This window comes from Amblyraja radiata, chromosome 15 (assembly GCF_010909765.2).
Source record: "Amblyraja radiata isolate CabotCenter1 chromosome 15, sAmbRad1.1.pri, whole genome shotgun sequence".
Lineage (NCBI taxonomy): Eukaryota > Metazoa > Chordata > Chondrichthyes > Rajiformes > Rajidae > Amblyraja > Amblyraja radiata.
Genome location: NC_045970.1, coordinates 31,348,789 through 31,369,694, shown reverse-complemented (window position 1 = coordinate 31,369,694; position 20,906 = coordinate 31,348,789). Strand labels below are relative to the sequence as shown.

Sequence of the window (20,906 nt, the reverse complement as noted above, 5' to 3'; positions counted from 1 at the left end):
TAGTCCCATTCACTCACCCACCTATCTTCCTCCAGTTCCCCAAAAAATACTCCACTAACCTCGCCCCACGCTTAGAATAAAGCCTCCAACGCGGAGTCGAAGGGCATTTAGTGGAGAGATTTACGCAATGGATCAGCAACAAAGTAAACACTGGGACTCTGAAGAGCCAAGGCATAGACTCTGTTGGTAACACAGAGAAACATCGGCGCAGGAACAACGTGACCAAAGATGCTAGAGGATCTTTGGACGTGACCACGCCAATCTCCATGGCAACCCGGTGCGCATGTATAACCTGTCCGGCGCGCCCGGGTGTGCGCCGCTCTCTAACCATTCCGCAGGCGCCGCTGACTCTGCCCCTTCGTTCCGGCGGCTGCTCGATGGGTACTGGCGCCATCTTAATTCTCGGGAGGGAGCCGTGACTTGTGGCGCCGTGTGGGCGAGGTAATGTCAATAGCATCTGGGATAAATGTAGTCAATGCGTAGTGATGGTGATCCATCAGATACGGAGATTATAGGTACATGCGGGATTAAAGAACCAAGACACTCTACAGTGGTGACGCTCTGTGTTACCCCAGCACTTTGTGTCTTTTTCTGTAAACCCGCATCTGCAGTTTCTTGTTTCTCCTTCTGACTTCCACTCACCCATTGGGAACTATTTCGTAGGTAGACAAAAATGCTGGAGAAACTCAGTGGGTCAGGCAGTATCTATGGAGCAAAGGAAATGGGCAACGTTTCGGATCGAGACCCTTCTTCAGATTCATTGAAGAAGGGTCTCGACCCGAAACGTCGCCTATTTCCTTCGCTCCATAGATGCTGCCTCACCCGCTGAGTTTCTCCAGCATTTTGTCTACCTTCAATTTTCCAGCAACTGTAGTTCCTTCTTAAACATTTTGTCTACTCCACTGCGAAATCTCCTCAAGGTATGCCTACTTTGAAGAAGTTCTCTCTCCAAACAGTCTGAAAAAGGGTCTCAACCCGAAAAGTTGCCTATTTCCTTCGCTCCATAGATGCTGCCTCACCCGCTTGAGTTTCTCCAGCATTTTTGTCTACCTTCGATTTTCCAACATCTGCAGTTCCTTCTTAAACGGGAATTATTTTGTGGTCTGCCCTTCATTGGAAATCATTCTGTGCTCTGCTCTTCACTCAGGAGTGTCATTGTACTTCCCAATGTACTTGGTCCACTATTCATTCAACTCCCATGCACTTTACCCTCCAGTCTCCTCCCCCCTTCATTGTAACAAACCTGTGCTCTGCCTTTCATTCCTTCACTGGGAGCAAAGCCATGTTATTCTCTCCACTGGTACACAAAATTGCTGGGGAAACTCAGCGGGTGCAGCAGCATCTATGGAGCGAAGGTTTCGGCCCGAAACGTCGCCTATTTCCTTCGCTCCATAGATGCTGCTGCACCCGCTGAGTTTCCCCAGCAATTTTGTGTACCTTCGATATTCCAGCATCTGCAGTTCCCTTTTGAACACTTATTCTCTCCACTCATCCATTGAGGACAATACTGGGTTCCGCTCCCCTCCAGTGGGAACGATTTTGTACTCTGTCTAATCCTCCACTGAGGAAGTGTTTATTCACTAGTTCTTACTGGTAACTAGGAGCTAAACTGTGCTCTAGAGCAGTGGTTCTCAAATGGGGGTACGCGTACCCCTGGGGGTACGTGAGATTTTAAAATATAGGCCTACATGTATGTAGGCCTATATTTCTGCGCTGGTTAGGGGGTACTTGGCTGAAAAAATATTTCACAGGGGGTACATCACTGAAAAAAGGTTGAGAACCACTGCTCTAGAGTTACAGCATTATACTACATAGAAACAGGCCCTTTGTCTCACCAGGTTCATGTCAATCTTTTTGCCCATCTAAACTCATTTACCCACTTTAAACACATATTTCAAATCCGTAGCTGGACACAACGTGCTGGAGTAACTCAGCGGGTCAGACAGTATCTTAGGAGAAAATACATGTGATGTTTTAGGTCGGTACCCTTCTTCAAACTGAAAGGGGGGGATGGGGAATAACTGGAGGCAAGAAAAGACCTGGACAAATCGGGGCCGGCAACAGATAACCTCAGATAGGGTGTATCCCTGATAAGACAATTGTTGGCTAGGGAAGATGTGATCGAGAGGGATTCATTGTAATGCACTTTGGAGCTGGTTAAACGACTCGGGTGGAGGAAGGGAAGGGAGGGGGGCAAGGGAGGAGGGAAGGGGGAAGGGAGGGGGGGAAGGGAGGAGGGAAGGGAGGGAGGCAATGGAGGAGGGAAGGGAGGGGGGCAATGGAGGATGGAAGGAAGGGAGGCAATGGAGGAGGAAAGGGGGGGAAGGGAGGAGGGAAGGGGGGCAAGGGAGGAGGGTAGGGGGCAAGGGAGGAGGGAAGGGGGGGCAAGGGAGGAGGGAAAGGAGGGGGGGCAAGGAGGGAAGGGGAGGGGGGGGGCAAAGAGGGACGGGGAGAGGTGAGGGGGGTGTAGAAGAAGTCAAGAGTGTTTTATGGTCATGTGTCCCAGATAGAACAATGAAATTCTTACTTGCTGCACAGAACATGTAAACATAGTACACTGTAAACAATATAAACGATAGAGAAAAAAAAGTTCAGTATGTATGTGCGTGTATATATATAATATATATATATATATATATATATACACATACACATGCATACTCAATACAAAAACAATAGAAGTTCAATAATAATAATAATAATAATAATAGTTTATTGAAGTTCATAGCTTATTTGAGATTGTAATGTTTAATAGCCTGATGGCTGTAGGGAAGAAGCTGTTCCTGTACCTGGACATTAGTTTCCAGGCTCCTGTACCTTCTTCCTGATGGCAGTGGTGAAAAGAGTGCGAGGCCAGGATGGTGTGGGTCTCTGATGATGCTGACTGCCTTTTTGAGGCAGCAACTCCAATAAATCCCTTCGATGGTGGGGAGGTCAGAGCCTGGTAGACTGGGCAGTGTTCACAACTTTTTGCAGTCTTTTCCGCTCCCGGGCGTTAAAGTTGCCGAACTAGGCTGTGATGCAACCAGTCAATATGCTCTCTACTGTACACCTGTAGAAGTTCAAGAGAATCCTCTCTGACATACCGAATCTCCGTAATCTTCTCAGGAAGTAGAGGCGTTGATATGCTTTATTTATAATTGCATCAGTGTGCTGGGTCCAGGAAAAATCTTCGGAAATATGCACACCCAGGAATTTGAAGTTTTTGACTCTCTAACAAGTTACTTAAAATTAGAGAATTCAACATTCATACCATACTGCAGGGCTGTAACATACCCAAGCGAAATATGCGATGCTGTTCCCCCAATTTGCCTCGCTCTGGCAATGGAGGAGGGGCAAGGAAGGAAGGGAGGGGTGAGGGGGGTGTGGAAGAAGTTACTTAAAATTAGAGAATTCGACATTCATACCATACTGCAGGACTGTAAGATACCCAAGCGAAAAATTAGGTGCTGTTCCCCCAATTTGCCTCACTCTGGCATGGAGGAGGTCCAGGAAAGAAAGTTCTTAATTGGAATGGGAATGGGAAGGGGAGTTAAAATGGTTAGCAACCGGGAGATCCTATAGGCATTGGCGAACCAAGAGTAAGTGTTCAGTGAAACGGTTGCTGAGTCTACGCTTTGTTGCACTAATGTACAGGAGCCCACATCGGGAACACCAGATGCAGTAGATGTTAGAGGAAGTACATGGGTACTAACCATTTTAACACCCCTTCCTATTCCCACTAAATGTTGAATTCACTAATTTTAAGTAACTTCTACACTCTCCTCCCACAAACGTTTAGTGCAAAGCTTCAGACAAATTATAAATGGCAAAAATAAAATGAACAAGATTACAGAAAGCCAACATAATTTAAAATTTTCCTGGAAATCGCAATTTAAAATGGAAATCAGAATTTAGGTAACAGAACAGTTAATTCCGGAGAAGATACAAAGAGATAACAGCCTTTGGTTCACTGTTAACATTTGCTATATTTGAATGTGGCATGCAGTGTTTGACAGCAAACCCTTTCTAACTGATGCTCAAGGTCAGCAATTGAGTTTTCACTTGGTGGGAGTAATTATTGAAACCAATTGCATTAAGGGGTTCGGCTGGCATCTTTGAGTGAAAGAGCAAAACTCAAGCAGTCATCATAATCTGAATGCAACGATAAGATCATTTTCATTATAATATCTCCCAGGCGTTCATTACTTTTTACAGAGATTTTTTTTAACATTTAAAAGCTACAGACGCTTTAATTTAGATTGGCAGGTTTTTATTTGCATATCTGTTATAATTTTTATGAACGTGTCTACATTGCAAGGCAGACTAGATACGGATTGGAGTTGAAGCAGGAAACTGACAGATAACAATAATGAATGGTCAAAGTATAAACATTTAATATATTCAAAATTATCAAGGAAATCAAGTGTCTGTAGCTTTTAAATCCTATATCATCTAATAAAGCTGCATTAAACACCTAAAGTGATTTCAAAGTGGAAGCTTAGTTGGACTGAGTCTGTATGTTATGTCCAATATTTTCTCGTTCTATGAGAGATATAGACAACTATGCAAACTTATGCATTCTGATTAGTTAGTTTGGTTATCAACAATAAATGGGAAGGAAATTTAGTCATTTGAGACCATATTGTATATAATTTAACTGTACAACAGTCATAACGTAAGAAGAATAATACATATGGAAAGGAAAGGAATTTGAGCAAAGCTTTTGAGACTGCTTTCCGGATCAACACATTTTCTGGTTCAAAGAGCCATTCCTAGTTCATATTCTGAAGTATGAAGTGGAGGAAAAAAATAATATTAAGGAAAGCAAGCAACTATATTTGGGTACAGGAATGAAAAGGAGCTGTTGTGATCAGAGCCACCTGATTGTGATGGAATAAAAGGCAGTTTAAATAAGATTCAAAGGGAAGTCACTCTGAAAACTCAGAAAAAAAGCAGAACATCGCAGATGCTAGAAATTGGAAATTAAGAAAGGTACTGTAAGTACCGAATGGATTTGTGAAAAAAGATAGTGTTAATATTTCAGGACATCGTCTGAATTGGAAAAATGTTAGAGATGTATTTGGAATTTGAACAAGTGCAGAGGCAGGGAAAATTCGAGTGGGTCCTTTCGGACAAGTGATAAAAAAAATTAAAGGGTATGAGGCAGAAAAGATTAAATGGTTCACAATAAAAATTAAGAGTGAATTTGGTTTGAAATGGGACAATCTTTGTAGAGAAAGCTGAAAGGAAATTCAGAATTTCTGTATTTGTGCAGGGTGGTGAACTTGTGCACTTATATAGATAATAACTGACAATTTAATATAAAATTTGGCAGCTATGTATTTAAAATTACTAACAATATTGTAGGTGAGGAAGTGTTCATTAGATACATAACAAGTCTAGAGTAATACATAATGAAAAACAATGTAAAATTACAGAAAGAATGGTACAAAATAATGAGTAGTTGGTGCAACAAAGGTAATGAACTTAATGAACAGATTTAAGTAATAATAAATATACTATATGTCACATAAAGATGAAAAATAAATCAAAATTATAGATGATGGAGTAGCAAAAATTGAGGATTTCTCTTCAGTTTTCAGGGTGTGGTAGTATGATTGCAAAGCTGAGAGGGGAGGTAGAATAATTGGCCAAAACATCTACATAGAAGCAATTTTGAACAAAAAAGGCATAATCTAGTGGAAAAGGCTTGGGGGCCTGAATACTGAATGAACTTGTATCTAAAATATCAGAGGCTATGACTGCAATATTTTGAACATTATTTAGATCTGGAAGTTATGACTGCAATATTTCAAACATTTAGATATGTAACTTGTACCAGATTCTAAGGGGAGTAGGAGGCAACCGTGGCTGACAAGAGAAGTTAGGGATATAATAATACTAAAAGAAAAGATGTATAACACAGCAAAAGTAGCTGGAAGACAGAGGATTGGGAAACTTTCATAGGACAACAGAAGGAAACAAAATGGGCAATACGGGCTGAAAAGATGAAGTACGAGGGGAAGCTGGCCAGGACTATAAAGAAGGACAGTAAAAGCTTCTTTAGAAATGTTATGGGGGATAAGAGTAGCAAAGTCAAATGTGGGTCCCTTGAAGGCAGACATGGGTGAAATTATTATGGGTAACAAGGAAATGGCAGAAGAGTTGAACAGGTACTTTGGATCTGTCTTCACTAAGGAAGACACAAGCAACCTCCCAGATGTACTGGAGGACAGAGGATCTAAGGGGGTAGAGCAACTGGAAGAAATTTTCATTAGGCGAGAAATAGTATTAGATTAGATTAGATTAGATTAGATTTTATTGTCATTCAGACCTTTCGGTCTGAACGAAATGTTGTTTCCCTGCAGTCATACATATAATTAAAAAATGACAAAAACACACAATCAACACAAATTTAACATCCACCACAGTGAGTTCACCAAAATCTTAAAGTCTCCGCTGCTGCTGCCGCCGCCGCAACTTCGGGGCCGAGTCGGGTCTCTGCTGCTGCTGCCGCCGCCGCCACAGCTTCGGGGCCGAGTCGGGTCTCCGCTGCTGCTGCCGCAGCCGCAACTTCGGGGCCGAGTCGGGTCTCCGCTGCTGCTGCCGCAGCCGCAACTTCGGGGCCGAGTCGGGTCTCCGCTGCTGCTGCCGCAGCCGCAACTTCGGGGCCGAGTCGGGTCTCCGCTGCTGCTGCCGCCGCCGCAACTTCGGGGCCGAGTCGGGTCTCCGCTGCTGCTGCCGCCGCCGCCACGGTTCCGTGGCCGAGTCGGGTCTCCGCTGCTGCTGCTGCCGCCACCACCACAGCTTCAGGGCCGAGTCGGGTCTGCCACCGCCGCAACTGAGTTTGAATCAAGGGGAAAACTCGGGAGAATTCGTAAGCAGCTCGGGAAAGTGGGACAGACCCTTAAATCACTGCCGTGTTTGATGTGAATACAATTTAGCAATGCATAGAGAATATCAATAACATATTGCAACAAGTTAGAGAACCACACTTAAAACCTAACCTAACTTTTATCAAGTAAGGATGTTTTTGTAGTGTAAAGTGACATATGAATTATTTATTTTGTCTTAGTTAAAACCAAAGGGGATATCTTGCTTAATATAAGATTTTTGAATGTAGCGTCTTTGTGTGCCATGTCTTGGAATTATTTTAAAAAAAACTTAATTCGTCATATTTTTAAATTTTCGGTCTGGGTTCCACAGAGCATGAAGGCATGAATAACATGGGTTTCAAAGCTACTCTGATGTTATTTAAAGGGCCTGATTTTACCTGATGTTCAACAACAGCACCAGCAGATTTACCAGCACAATTCACGAAAAAGAGCAAACGGTTAGCACAGCGGACAGTCAGGAGAACACCCTTAAATTGATATGGATAATGATAACAGCATATAATTCTCCAACATCCAACAGGATCCCACTATTGACCACATCTTCCCATCTCCACTCCTTTCTGCTTTCCGCAGAGACCATCCCCTCCAAAACTTTCTGGTCAACTAATTCCGAAACCACACCCTCCTCAGGTACTTTCCCCTGCAACCACAGGAGATGCAACACATGTCCCTTTACCTCCCCCGTCGACTCCATCCAAGACACCCAACAGTCTTTCCAGGTGAGGCAGAGGTTCACTTGCACCTCCTCCAACTTCATCTGCTGTATCCGCTGTTCCAGGGCACCTACATCAGCAAGACCAAGAGCAGGCTTGGCGATCGTTTAGCTGAATACCTCCACTCAGTCCGTCTTAATTTACCTGAACTCCCGGTTTCTCAGCACTTCAACTCCCCTTCCCATTCCCTTTCTGACCATTCTGTCCTGGGCCTCCTCCATTGTCAGTGAGGCCCAGCACAAATTGGAGGAACAGCACCTCATGTTTTGCTTGGGTAGTTTACACCCCAGCGGTATGAACATTGACTTCTCTAACTTCAAATAGCCCATGCTTTCCCTCTCTATCCCCTCCCCTCCCCGTTCCCAGTTCTCCCACCAGTCTTACTGTCTCAGACTGCATTCTATCTTTGTCCCGCCCACTCCCCTGACATCAGTCTGAAGAAGGGTCTCGACCCGAAACTTCACCCATTCTTTCTCTCCAGAGATGCTGCCTGGCCCGCTGAGTTACTCCAGCATTTTGTATCTACCTTTGATTTAAACCAGCATCTGCAGTTCTTTCTTCAAAGGTTATTTTATTGGTCACATACACCTAGGTGTAGTGAAATGCTTCTTGCCAATGCAGCACATAAAGAAAGAATACAGACATAACAGTAATAAAGAAATTTAAACATAAAAACATCCCCCCACAATGGTTCCCATTATGAGGGAAGGCACAATGTCCAGTCCCCATCCCATGTCCATCCATAGTCGGGCCTATTGAGGCCTCCACAGTCGCCTTTACGGAGGCCCCGATATTCCAGGCCGTTCTCGCCGGGTGATGGTGCTCTGGCGTCGGGAGAATCCTCACAGCGGCTTGGGAAACCTGGAACGGCCGCTTCCCTTATCGGAGACCGCGGCTTCCGAAGCCAACAAGGCCGAGCCGGATGGAGCTCCACCACTGGCGATCTCGGCGAGAGATCCCAGGCTCCCGATGAAAAGTTCAGCGCCGCGGCTGGCCGCTCCATAGTCCCGCAGCTCTGCGATGTTTCATCGGCGGTCTTCAGCTCACCGGAGCTCCAGCGTGGCGACCCGGGCAAGGCATCGCCCGCTCCACAATAGCGCTCCAGCTCTGTGCCGCCGCTACCGAAGCCGATGTACGGGACGGTCCCCTCAGGAAACGCCGCTCCAGGCCCACTGGTAGGCCGCGAGGATGGGTCGTAAGTACAGCCCGGAGAAAAGCTGCCTCTCCGACCAGGTAGGGACCCTGAAAAGTAGTTTCCCCCTCCCCCCCCCCCCCCACCCCCACCCCCCACATAAAAAAGACTAGAGCTCCAAAAACAAAACACTAAAACTCACTAAATTGTTTTTAAATGAGTGAAAAACGAACAGCTGCAGGCTGGGCAGCCATAGCACACAGGATGGCGCCCCCTCCTGTGTGGTTATTTGAAGGGGACGCCGTCCACTTACACCCTTAAAATGATTATTTTTCATCTTCCTTATCTCACAAACATTCAAATCAGTTGTAGAGCATATATTAGCACTTTCACTGGGAGCTAAACACAAATACAGAGTAAAGATTAGAAATTCCTTTCTGCTCAGATGAGCTGAAGGTAGAATATAAATGTGTTGGCACAATTATCCATTTTTGAAATTTCGGTACTATTGACTTGAATGCTTTTTGATATATTGCCCTTAATTCCATATAGATCAGTGAGAATGCATATACAATGAATTTTTCCTTCTTTCAAGGTTTTACTCCCAGAAACTCTAATGATGGATTCCACAGACCAAAAACCTATCTGGTAAGAATACTTCAGCAGTAAATAAATTTACATAATAAATTATAAAAGTTTAATGTGAGTGTGTGCAATCAACAAAAGCAATATAAAATTTGAATCAATATTCACTGTGCAGATCTAGCTTGGTTTGTCTCAAAGGGAGAATGAGGTTTAAATAAAAGAGAACAAAATAAATCGCAACGGGTCGTGAATTAAACATTTCAGTAACCTATTTTAAATTTAATTCAAATCTTTTTTTTCTCTGTTTTATACCCAAAGCTAAGTGTTGGTTGAGATCTTCTAATTAAGTAGATCTTAAATTAACACCACCAAAGTTTTACTAGACTTAAACGTTCACGTCATGAAATCTGCTCAGCAATCTGCTAAAAGTAATAATCTGTGATTACTGGAAAGGCTACCTAACGCATCAGTTGAACTATTGAAAACTGCATTGCAGTTGTGATTATTAGGGACACTTATTCACCATTTGTATTAGTTTTCAAAAATAAGATTTGTAAAGTAGAGTTTCCGAAGAATCACCGAAGATAGACACAAAATCTATCTCTGGATAGAAGGTATGGTCGAGACCGTTCTTCAGACTAAGAATCTTTGCCTTGTAGGATCTTGTTCGGAGTTGTCATGCCTGTCTCACTTCAGTGCTTCCCATTGCTTTTCTTTTTTTGTAATTTATTTTAGTGTACTACCAGAAGAAAGTGGCAATGTAAGCAAATTGGATAGCTGTTCAAAGGAAAAGAAATCGTCCGACAATGTGAAAGATATAGATGAAGAGTGCCCATCTGGAGTTTCTCTGCAATTATGGAAAGTATGTTTTTCTTTTATTTAATAGTTATTTGATTATATTTTCATGTGCTTATTCAATTTTGTTTTCGATTGCAAACTATTAAGACCAGCAAGTATATAGTAGATGAATTTCCCTCTGTGGGAAGGTGAGTAATTAGCTATTAATAATATGGAAAAAAAATGAAAATGATTGATAGGGAATTCCAGAATACAGCCTGCAGTAATCAAGGAACATATCGAAACAGCATAATGATAATAAGATCTGGTAGTGTTGCCACAACAATTTTATTCTTGTTAGCTGTCTGTGAAGTGTCTTGAGAAAGGAAATAACATTAAACTAAGCAGATTTGCAGTAGATTCACTGCAACCCAAGTCTTGGCCCATCTGAGGATTTTTTTTTTGCCCATTCCAACCCTTTCCGTAACTTGTAACTTACTCCATAACTTCCTTTCTCTTTCTATAGATGTTGCCTGATTGCTGAGTGTTTTCTGCATCTTCTCATATTATTACGTATTATTGCCCCAATTATGAAGTAGTGATTGATTTGTGAAATAAGCATTCAGACACACTGAATTGAATTGAAGCATGCACAATAATGATAATTTAAGCAAGTTTGTGTCATGTTAATCCTGATTTATTTTTCTTAGAAATTTCAGGAGTTGAAAGAACGAAGGAATGCCATAAACAAATTTTCATTTAAAAAGAGAGCGAGACGGAAACGAAAAATTGCTGGTGCAGGTATGATTTGTTTTAGAAATTGTTCACTGAATTATTAATGAAGATTGCTATCAAATTATGTATGTGTTATATGAAATAACATTAATGAAATGGCAATTTGGGCTGAGATTCTTTTTTTTATTGGTTTTCCTTATTTGATTAATGCATCTAAAATTGTTATGTTATATTTTTGGATGAAGTTGCTATTGTCTATCTCTACTTTGAACTGGACCTCTATTTCTCATTTGGCTTGACATGTAAACACATGTGAAACAGGAAACAGGCCTGAGGTGCATTTGGGTGAAACTATAGAGCTTTAAGCAGTCAACATTTGCTGCAATAATGCTGAACTGGAAAAGGAGCACTATTATTCCAAGAAATGACTCATTTTTAATTGTACACTTTATATGAATGATTCATTTTGACATTAATACCCGTCATTCCCACTGATTAATATATAGAGGTGGTTTCAAACAGATGTTCAAAATTATAAAATGAATAAAAACAAGAAATAGAAGAATGAATGGACTCTACATCCGTTTGAGCTACTCTGTCATTTAATAAGATAATGGCTGAACCATTTAAAGACTGAAAGGTATTTAACTAGAATTAATGCACACAGTTTATCGGTCCTCTGATTGTGTACTGTTTCCCATCCCAATTTCTATTTCCCTTGATTCCCTCAGTGCTGAAAATATTGTCCATTTCAGCCTTAAATATCTTAATTGACTGAGCAGTCATGACCTTCTCAGTAGGGAATGCCAACAATTTTCAACCCTGCATGAAAAACTTCTCTTAATCTCAGTCTGATGCCGCCGACTCCTTATTCTGAAATGTTTCGTTAGTTTTTATTCTCGAACCTCAGAAGGGTTCAAAATCTTGTACATCTCGGGAAGATTACTTATTATACTAATTTCCAGTGAGTAAAGGCCACTCTATCTCTGTCTTTCAGGTAATATTACAGAATTTAGTCTGGTGAAACTATATAATATAGATACTTTTTTAAAGTGCAGAGACCAAACCTACTTCACCAACACCTTGCACAGTTAAGAATTTAGGAATAAAAAATCATTCCAATGAGAAACCTATATTGATAAAATACTTAGAACTGTAAAAAAAATTATATGGAGCAAAACACAAAGTGCAGGAATAACACAGCAGGTTAGGCAGCATCTCTGAAGGCCATGGATATACAAAGTTTTGGGTCGACATCCTTATTCTTCAGAAGGATCCCAACCCAAAATGTAGCCTATCCAGGTTCTCCAGGGATGCTGCCTGACCTGCAGTTACTCCAGCACTTTGTATTTTACTCTAGATTCCAGCATCTGTAGTTCCTTGTGCCTCCATTAGTAAGGAGCAAAAAGCCCTTTCCTTTATCTGGACAATAATAATTGGGAATAATTTCAAGAATCAATAATTCAAAATAGATAGTAATCTATATTATTCTGGTCATCGTTTACATTTAACCCTTTACAGGTGAATGAAAAAAATGGTCAGTATTACAATTTTTTTTGATCATCATATTTAATAGTTTTGTATCTAATTAAAATTATATGTGTGCAGAAAGCCTGACAAACGTGGGAGGGAATAGTGAGGACCCTTCCATCAAATCGCAGAAATCTAAGCAAGAGCAGGAATCTGAGGCTGAAAGGTATTTAACTGGAATTTATGTACATAGTTTATCGGTCCTCTGACAGTTTAGACAGTTGTGCGATTATTTAATATTTTTAATTTTAAACCTTCAATTCAATTTTATTAGAATAAATCCAAAGATATCTTTTCAAATATACTTATGTTTAGATTTTCCTGAACACAATTTAATCAATGAAATCCTCAATTCACGTGAAAAATATTAGTTAATGCCGTTACTCTCAATAATTCTCTTACCATGATTTATGTTGAAAATAATGCTGATGTCAAAAACAATTTAATCATAATGATATAAGATAGCAAAACTAATCAATTGAAACCTTTTCTTTCAAATTGGAATGAATTTTATGCTGGTAATGTTGATATTGTGTTCCGTTTTAGCAGCCAGCTAGCCACGAGAGAGGCCCACTGGAATGAACTAAGGCAATATTTTGGAGCAGATGATAGATTTAAGTCTCCTGCTTGCAGCACATTGCTTTCAAAGGTATTAATATTTATTTATATAATTTTATTGTGTGTAACTTAATGTGGCTCTGCAAAAGATCTGCTTGGTATGCAGGAAAGGAAGTCTGAAGTGTCCCATAAATAATCCAATGCAGCACTGTTAACAGAGCAAGCAAGAAAGCAATAGGAGGGGTGACTGAATACTTGGTCAAATAAATGCTCTTGAGTTATAAACATTTAGGAAGAAAATGTCAAGAAGTAGAATTGAGGTAACTCAATGATGAGGCTAAGCAAGGAGGAATATGTAAAAGAACAGTGTCACCGCACAGAGGAAGCAGATTGTAGAGATGGGGTGAAGTAAGGTGTCGGAAGGAACTGCAGATGCTGGATTAAACCGAAGATAGACACAAAAAACTGGAGTAACTCAGCGGATCAGACAGCATCTCTGGAGAAAAGGAATAGGAGACGTTTTGAGTCGAGACCCTTCTTCAGACTTTCTGTCCTAGGCCTCCTCAATTGACTGACATGCTGAGTTACTCCAGCCTTTTGTGTCTATCTGGGGTGAAGTAAAACCTGGGTACTAATTCTAGGATGGTAAGTTAAGGATTTTGCGATTCAGTAGAATATGGGACCACTGATAAAGTTTGCTCAGCAAATGGCTTAATTTAAAACATAATGTGGAAAGCAGTGCCAAAGAACGAAGTATAATAAAAATGAACTGTAGATGTTGGTTTTTACCAAAGATAGACACAAAATGCAGGAGTAACTCAGCAGGTCAGACAGCATCATTGGATTTTTTCCAGTTAAATTGGATCATGGTTGGCACAGACATCATGAGCATATGGCCTGTCCTGCGCTGCACTGCTCACTCTATTTAGAATTTAGACATACGGTGTGCAAACAGGCCCATTGGCCCACCAAGTCCGTGCTGACCAGCGATCGCCCCATACACATACCTACGCGCACTAGGGACAATTTTACAACTTACTGAAGCCAATTAACCTACAAACCTTTGATTAATTGGCTTTGGAGTGTGGGAGGAAACCGGAGCACCTGTAGAAAACCCATGCAGTCACAGGGAGAACGTACAAATTCCACACATACAGCACTCGTAGTCAAGATCGTACCAGGTCTCTGGCTTGCTAAGGAGCAACTTTACCATTGTGCCACCTTGCCGCCCTGATGATCCAGCCTTTTGTGCATCCCTGATTCTAATAGTTTCATTGCTGTTGGATTTATCTTATGTGCTCTGAAATTATTTTCCTAAACCTGCTTGTCTCACCATTTCTGTTTTCTGCCTTGAGGCGCACCGTGAGAACTACCTGAATCCTAATATAAGTTTCCTAATATCCTCCAGGGCTCAAAATTAACGGTTGCCCGGGTGCCATTGACCACCCAAAGTGCCGCCGGGCAACCTAAACGCCGACTCATTTTGCCCGGCTTGGCACTGCAGATACTGGTTTATACCGATAGACACAAAAAACTGGAGTAACTCAGCGGGTCAGGCAGCATCTTTGGAGAAAAGGAACGTGACGTTTCGTGTCGGCGATGGCTGTGCGGAGCAAAGATACTAGGTGCAGGTTGACGAAGGTTCGGAGCGAATGACGGGCCCTGCACAGCGGCAGCAGCAGCCGCGACAGCGGCTACACCGCCTCCACCTCCCGCACCCCGCCCGCCCTGATAGCGGCCCCTGCTTGCAAATCCGCTAACGGCGCTTTCAAAAGAAACCTTCTCGCACGCCGAGGCCGGGAGGAGGGAGGGAGGGGGAGGCCTCCTTCCGCCGTCTGATGCAGCTGCACCAAAGATCCTATAGCAATAAGATCTTTGAGTTGCACCGCTCGGCCCTGCACCTTGCTGTTGGCTGGCGGAGGCGGTGGCGAGGAGATCCCAACCCCCTCCCGCTTTGGCGGCGGCACTTGGCGGTGGACAGGGACGGCCAAGGCAGCGGGTCGACGCCCGAGGAGCGCTGACCTTCCTTCCTCCCCACCTCCTCTGCCCCTTCCCCTCTTTCTCTTTCTCTCTCTCTTGTACGCCGCCCTCCACCCCTCTTATCCTGGGACCCCTCCTCTCCATCCCACACTGATCCCCATTCCCGCCTCTATTCAGTCTGACATCCCCTGTGCTCCCCTCCCCATCTACCCCCCCTGCCCCAATCTATTCATCCTGCGCTGATCACCCTATCCACCTCGCATTGATTCTCCTGCCACCCCCCCATCCATCCTACACTGGTACCCCAATTCATCCTGTACTGATCCCCCTTCCCATCCATCCTGCACTTCTCCCCCCATTCATCCTGCACTGATCCCCCCCCCATTAAGCCCGTACTGACCCACCCTCCATTTACCCTGCCTCATTTACCATTTACCCTGATCCCCCCCACCCTCTTCCCATTCATCTTTGACTGATCCCCATTCATCCTGTACTGATCCCCTCATTCATCCTGTACTGATCCCCTCATTCATCCTGTACTGAGCCCCTCATTCATCCTATACTGATCCCCTCATTTATCCCGTACTGATCCCCATTCATCCTGTACTGATCCCCTTTCATCCTGTAGTGATCCCCATTCATCCTGCACAGACCCTCCGATCCACAATGTACTGACTGCCCCCCCCATGCATCCTGTACTGAACCCCCCATTCATCCTGCACTGATTCCCCCCCCTCATCCATCCTGTACTGATCCCCCCCATTCAAGAAGAATGGGGGAACAGTCTGAAGAAGGGTCTCGACCTGAAATGTTGCCTATTTCCTTTGCTCCATAGATGCTGCCTCACCCACTGAGTCTCTCCAGCACTTTTGTCTACCCCCATTCATCCTGTACTGACCCACCCCCCCCATTCATCCTGTACTGATCCCCCCCCCCTACCATTCATCCTGTACTGATCCCCCTCCACAGGGCTCGAAATTAGCGGTTGCCCGGGTGCCATTGACCGCCCAAAGTGCTGCCGGGCAACCTAAACGGCGAGTCATTTTGCCCGGCTTGGCACTGCAGATACTGGTTTGTACCGAAGATAGACACAAAAAACTGGAGTAACTCCGCGGGTCAGGCAGCATCTCTGGAGAAAAGGAACATGACGTTTCGTGACAGTGACGGCTGTATTGCGGGGCAAAGATACTAGATGCGGGGTGACGAATGGTCGGAGCAAATGATGGGTCCCGAACAGCGGCGGCAGCGGCCGCGAGAGCGGCTCCACCTCCGCCCCCTCCCTGATAGCGGCCGCTGCTTGCAAATCCGCTAACGGCGCTTTCAAAACAAACCCTCCCGCACGCCGAGGCGAGGAGGAGGGAGGGAGGGGGAGGCCTCCATCCCGCACTGATCCCCATTCCCACATCTATTCAGTCCTCACTGACATCCCCCCCCCCCCCATCTATTCATCCTGTGCTGATCACCCTATCCACCTCGCATTGATTCTCCTGCCAACCCCCCATCCATCCTACACTGGTCCCCCAATTCCTGTACTTACCCCCCCCCCCCCCTTCCCATCCATCCTGCACTTCTCCATCCACCCTGTACTGATCCCCCATCCATCCTGTACTAATCCACGCATTCATCCCGTAATGACCCACCCTCCATTTACCCTGCACCATCCCCTCATCCAGATTTTAAAAAATATATTGATAAATGCTGTTTCCATCATTCCCACTTCAAAATTAACGTTAAAGTTTCAACTGAAATATCTCCTGACCAAATTTGCGATGTATATCTGGGTATCTTCATTGCTGTTCACAACACGTACATCTCATCTGAATGTCCGGTAATGTGGCGTTTTGACACCTTTAAACATATTACCAAAAGAACATTTGCTGTAGTTATGTCCTTTGGCCATCTCTTGTCAGTTAGTGTAATGTTTAACCTGTCAGATGGGTATAGTCGGTTTTAACAGTTATTATCATAAAATGCCAATAGAAATTTCCTTGCAACCTGTATATTTTGTTGTGGATAAATTATGTGGGAAGCGAGAGTGTTTCTGTACCAATAGCAATAACGACCCATGCTATGGCCATGTCATGGTAATTTTCGGTCCTTCACAGAAAACATGCTTGCATCAATCTGTAGTGTGCATGGTTAAGCATATATGTTACCATGGTCCAGGATTTATTGACACAGGTTGATCATAAGCTGAATAATCCAACCACATTTTAGTTTGGAAGTGGAAAGAACTGATAGAAATTGCATTAATTGCAATGTGTAAAAAGAGTTGAGATACTGTCTTATAATTTTGCTGCATGTCATTGTGGGATATATCATGTCTTGATTGGTGAATATGTTTAGTTTGTGACTTTATTTGAAGCAGAAATAATATGTGAATGCTTCATTGAGCATAATTCCGACTGGTAACTAGGCACTTCGTCCGAGCACATTATCGCACGGGTCATGCAAACCGTCTTCAATGACCACCTAAACGGTCATTTGGCAACCTGAAAAGCTGCCAAGGTTGCCCGGCTGGCAACAGGGAAAAAGTTAAGTGCAAGCCCTGCCCCATTCATCCTGTACTGATACCCTCATTCATCCTGTAGTGATCTCCCATTCATCCTGCACAGACCCCTCCAATCCATAATGTTTAACCTGTCAGATGGGTATAGTCGGTTTTAACAGCTATTATCATAAAATGCCTTTAGAAATTTCCTTGCAACCTGTATATTTTGTTATGGATAAATTATGTGGGAAGCCAGAGTGTTTCTGTACCAATAGCAATAACGACCCATGCTATGGCCATGTCATGGTAATTTTGAGATACTGTATTATAATTGTCCTGCATGTCATTGTGGTATATATCGTGTCTTGATTGGTGAATATGTTAGTTTGTGAGTTATTTGAAGCAGATATAATATGTGAAAGTAGACAAAAGTGCTGGAGAAACTCAGCGGATGCAGCAGCATCTATGGAGCGAAGGAAATAGGCAACGTTTCGGGCCGAAACCCTTCTTCAGACTGATGGGTTTCAGCCTGAAACGTTGACTATTTCCAGCACTTTTGTCTACCTTCGATTTTCCAGCATCTGCAGTTCCTTCTTGAACATAAGGAACATGAGCTCCTTCTGGAACTCTCTGCCACAGAAGGTAGTTGAGGCCAGTTCATTGGCTATATTTAAGAGGGAGTTAGATGTGGCCCTTGTGGCTAAAGGTATGGTGAGAAGGCAGGTACAGGATACTGTTGGATGATCAGCCATGATCATATTGAATGGTGGTGCAGGCTCGAAGGGCCGAATGGCCTACTCCTGCACCTATTTTCTATGTTTCTATAATATGTGAATGCTTCATTGAGCATAATTCCGACTGGTAACTACGCATTTCGTCTGAGCACATTATCGTACGCGTCATGCAAGCCGTCTTAAATGACCACCTAAACTGTCATTTGGCAATCTAAAAAGCTGTCGAGGTTGCCCGGCTGGCAACAGGGAAAAAATGTTCTCTTCCTCTTCTGTGATTCGCCAAATTTTGTTTGATAATTTAATGTGAAATGTCACAAAATATTTTATTACATCGCACACACGTGCAACTTGCTGTTATTGATGGTTAGGCAGTAGGAAATGTATGGAATGTGACAAATGGATGCTCAAGAAAAAGAGCATCAGGATAGTTGAAACAAGAAAGTAAAGATTTTGTCACCCTGTTGTTGCAAACATTTAATTGTCTTGGTGATGATTCAAATGCCTTATTTAAAGATTGAGCAGTTGGCAAGGTTACAATCTTTTTCAGCCTTAAAATTTGACTATTACTGTGGTTGTCCTGAACTTGCTGGAGTGGCTCACCACCTGTTCTCACTGCTAACCATACATTTAGCTGATTCATCAAGGTTAGTTTTTCTAATATGAAGTGTAGGTCAAAATCCAAATTGGTGAAGTGCTACGTGACAGCAGGGCTTTGTGCACGTAACCTATCATGCAGATGAACCAGAGAAAAGCCTCTTCCACAAAGTGACAAAAAAATATGTACAGTTGACCATGTCGTGCCCTCACGCTTTGTATCTGCAAAACTGTCAACTTTCTCGAATGCTATTAAACATGAATAAAATCATTTAAAAACTAACAAAAATGAATTCGCACAGAAATGTTTTGGCATTTGTAAAACTAAGTGCTGGTACTTCATTGTGCAAATACCAGCATTTCCCAGTTGGCTGAATATGTATTAAGTGTAATTACGAGATGTGTTACAATCAAACATTAATTTACAGAATCTCCCATGTTAGAATCTCCCAAGTTGTTCATATCAACATTATGGTTTCATTAAGTAACTCAGTACAGCTTTTTTAATGGAGACACAAGAGACTGCAGATGCTATAATGTCGGAGAAACTCAGCAGGTCAGGCAGCATCTGTGGCGGAGACAGAGGATGTTTCAGTTTGGGACTTTAGACTGATGGAGTAGTGGGAAGAAAGCTGGGAAAAGAGATGAGAGGATGGGGTGGGGCAGGAACTGACAAGTCGTAGGTGGTTTCAGGTGAGAAGGTGAAAGGAATTGGCTAACGGGGACAGGGATGTAGAAATAACTTGAATGATCTCTTTCCCCTCCTTCTCCCTTGGAGTCAACAACATACTCCACCTTGGAAGCGACAGCAGGTGAGAAGGGAGGGAGCCCCACGGTGACGCAGCAGTTGGCAGTGGCGTGAAGAAAGCCTGTCCTGTCAGGGGCTACAACGTGAGCCACAACAACAGCCGTGTTAACCGGCGAAGAAGGGCTCACTGGTGCACATTGCAAGTCGGGAGCGGGGTCGGAAGCCGGGGCTTTAAATGAGGGTTTGTTTTTCTTTGCGAAACAGTTAGGAGAGAAGAAGAAGAGCATAGTTAATAGATGAAGAGCATTTTGGGAAGCAGCCTTTTAGAGGTGCGCAGTGAAGTAGAGAAGGCTTGACAGAATGTTCAGAGTTCCAGAGGGTAAGAGGAAAATTGAACAGAATGGTGGGAGGAGGGGTTGTGGAGTGGTGCGTAGCAGCTAGGCAGAGTGAAACGAAAAAGCAGTATTATTAACATGGAATTTTAAAAGATTTATGCAGAGTTTAGTTTTCTGTTTTAGAGCAAAGCAATGCAGCGTGTCTTCTTTTACTGTAGCATATTCATGCTCACTCAAACTTCAGTCATCTAGCTTCTTCTTGTAGCCACTTGCAGTTTTTTTCTATGCAGAATGCCTGCATGCCAAAGTTAAATATTTAGACATTCTAAGACCTGATACAGATTGACAATGTTAATCAGTATGCTTTATGTCACCTTAATGGCATTGTAAAAAAGAAAGGAAAAATTGTTTCTGCTTCAGGGACTGTATTGATGGACTAGTGTTAAATATATAATTGATGTAGAACAGGTTAAAACCAGTTCAGTAAAGTGCAGATCGCAAACATTCATCTATCACACCATCATTTAAACTCTATTGTATGTCAGCTATCATCTGATTTAAATCTCCAATGTCTTGAGGTAAGAATTTTGTGTGTGAAGAAAAATTGTGCCAGTAGCAGAATGACTATATCATAAAATTGGCTAAACATTGTACATCAAGTTGACAGCTCTCAGTATTTAGTTCCTGGATACCAAATAAATATATTGCAGTCATTCCAGTTTAATACCCTAGAAAATGAAATACAGAAACATTATTACTTGTGATACAATTAAGCATTTCTTGTTACTGGTTTTTTTTTGCCAGCATGATACATTACTGCAGATCTTTTACTGTTTGTTCATTTTTATGTGGAAATGCTGTGAGGGAAAAAAAGCAGATTGCTGGTATTTGCCAAATGGGCATTAAGGTTTTTATGTTATTAAAATGGATCCAGGTGTAGAGGTGATATTGATATTGGTTTGTTATTGTCACGTCTACCAAGATACACTGGAAAAACGTTGTTTTCCCCTTCTATCCTGCAAATCATACCATTCATGAGTATATCATTTATATATAAATAAGATAAAATATATAAAAAAAGAAAAAGTGAACAATTTGCGGCAAATAGTGTTACAG

At 42.8% G+C, this 20,906-nt stretch overlaps 1 protein-coding gene across 3 annotated transcripts in view; it reads left to right on the top strand.

Annotated features, from left to right (window-relative positions):
- The first annotated feature begins 343 nt into the window (after positions 1 to 343).
- Positions 344 to 20,906, top strand: part of fam204a (family with sequence similarity 204 member A) — a 73,851-nt gene continuing 53,288 nt past the window's right edge. For 2 of the 3 annotated variants that reach the window (XM_033033968.1, XM_033033966.1), the window contains exons 1-6: positions 344 to 441; positions 9,319 to 9,371; positions 10,044 to 10,170; positions 10,796 to 10,886; positions 12,429 to 12,516; positions 12,897 to 12,999. In XM_033033968.1, the coding sequence (XP_032889859.1) occupies positions 9,340 to 9,371; positions 10,044 to 10,170; positions 10,796 to 10,886; positions 12,429 to 12,516; positions 12,897 to 12,999 (441 nt within the window). In that variant the 5' untranslated portion in view covers positions 344 to 441; positions 9,319 to 9,339. The remainder of the gene's footprint in view (positions 442 to 9,318; positions 9,372 to 10,043; positions 10,171 to 10,795; positions 10,887 to 12,428; positions 12,517 to 12,896; positions 13,000 to 20,906) is intronic. The other variant, XM_033033967.1, reaches the window with a different exon arrangement.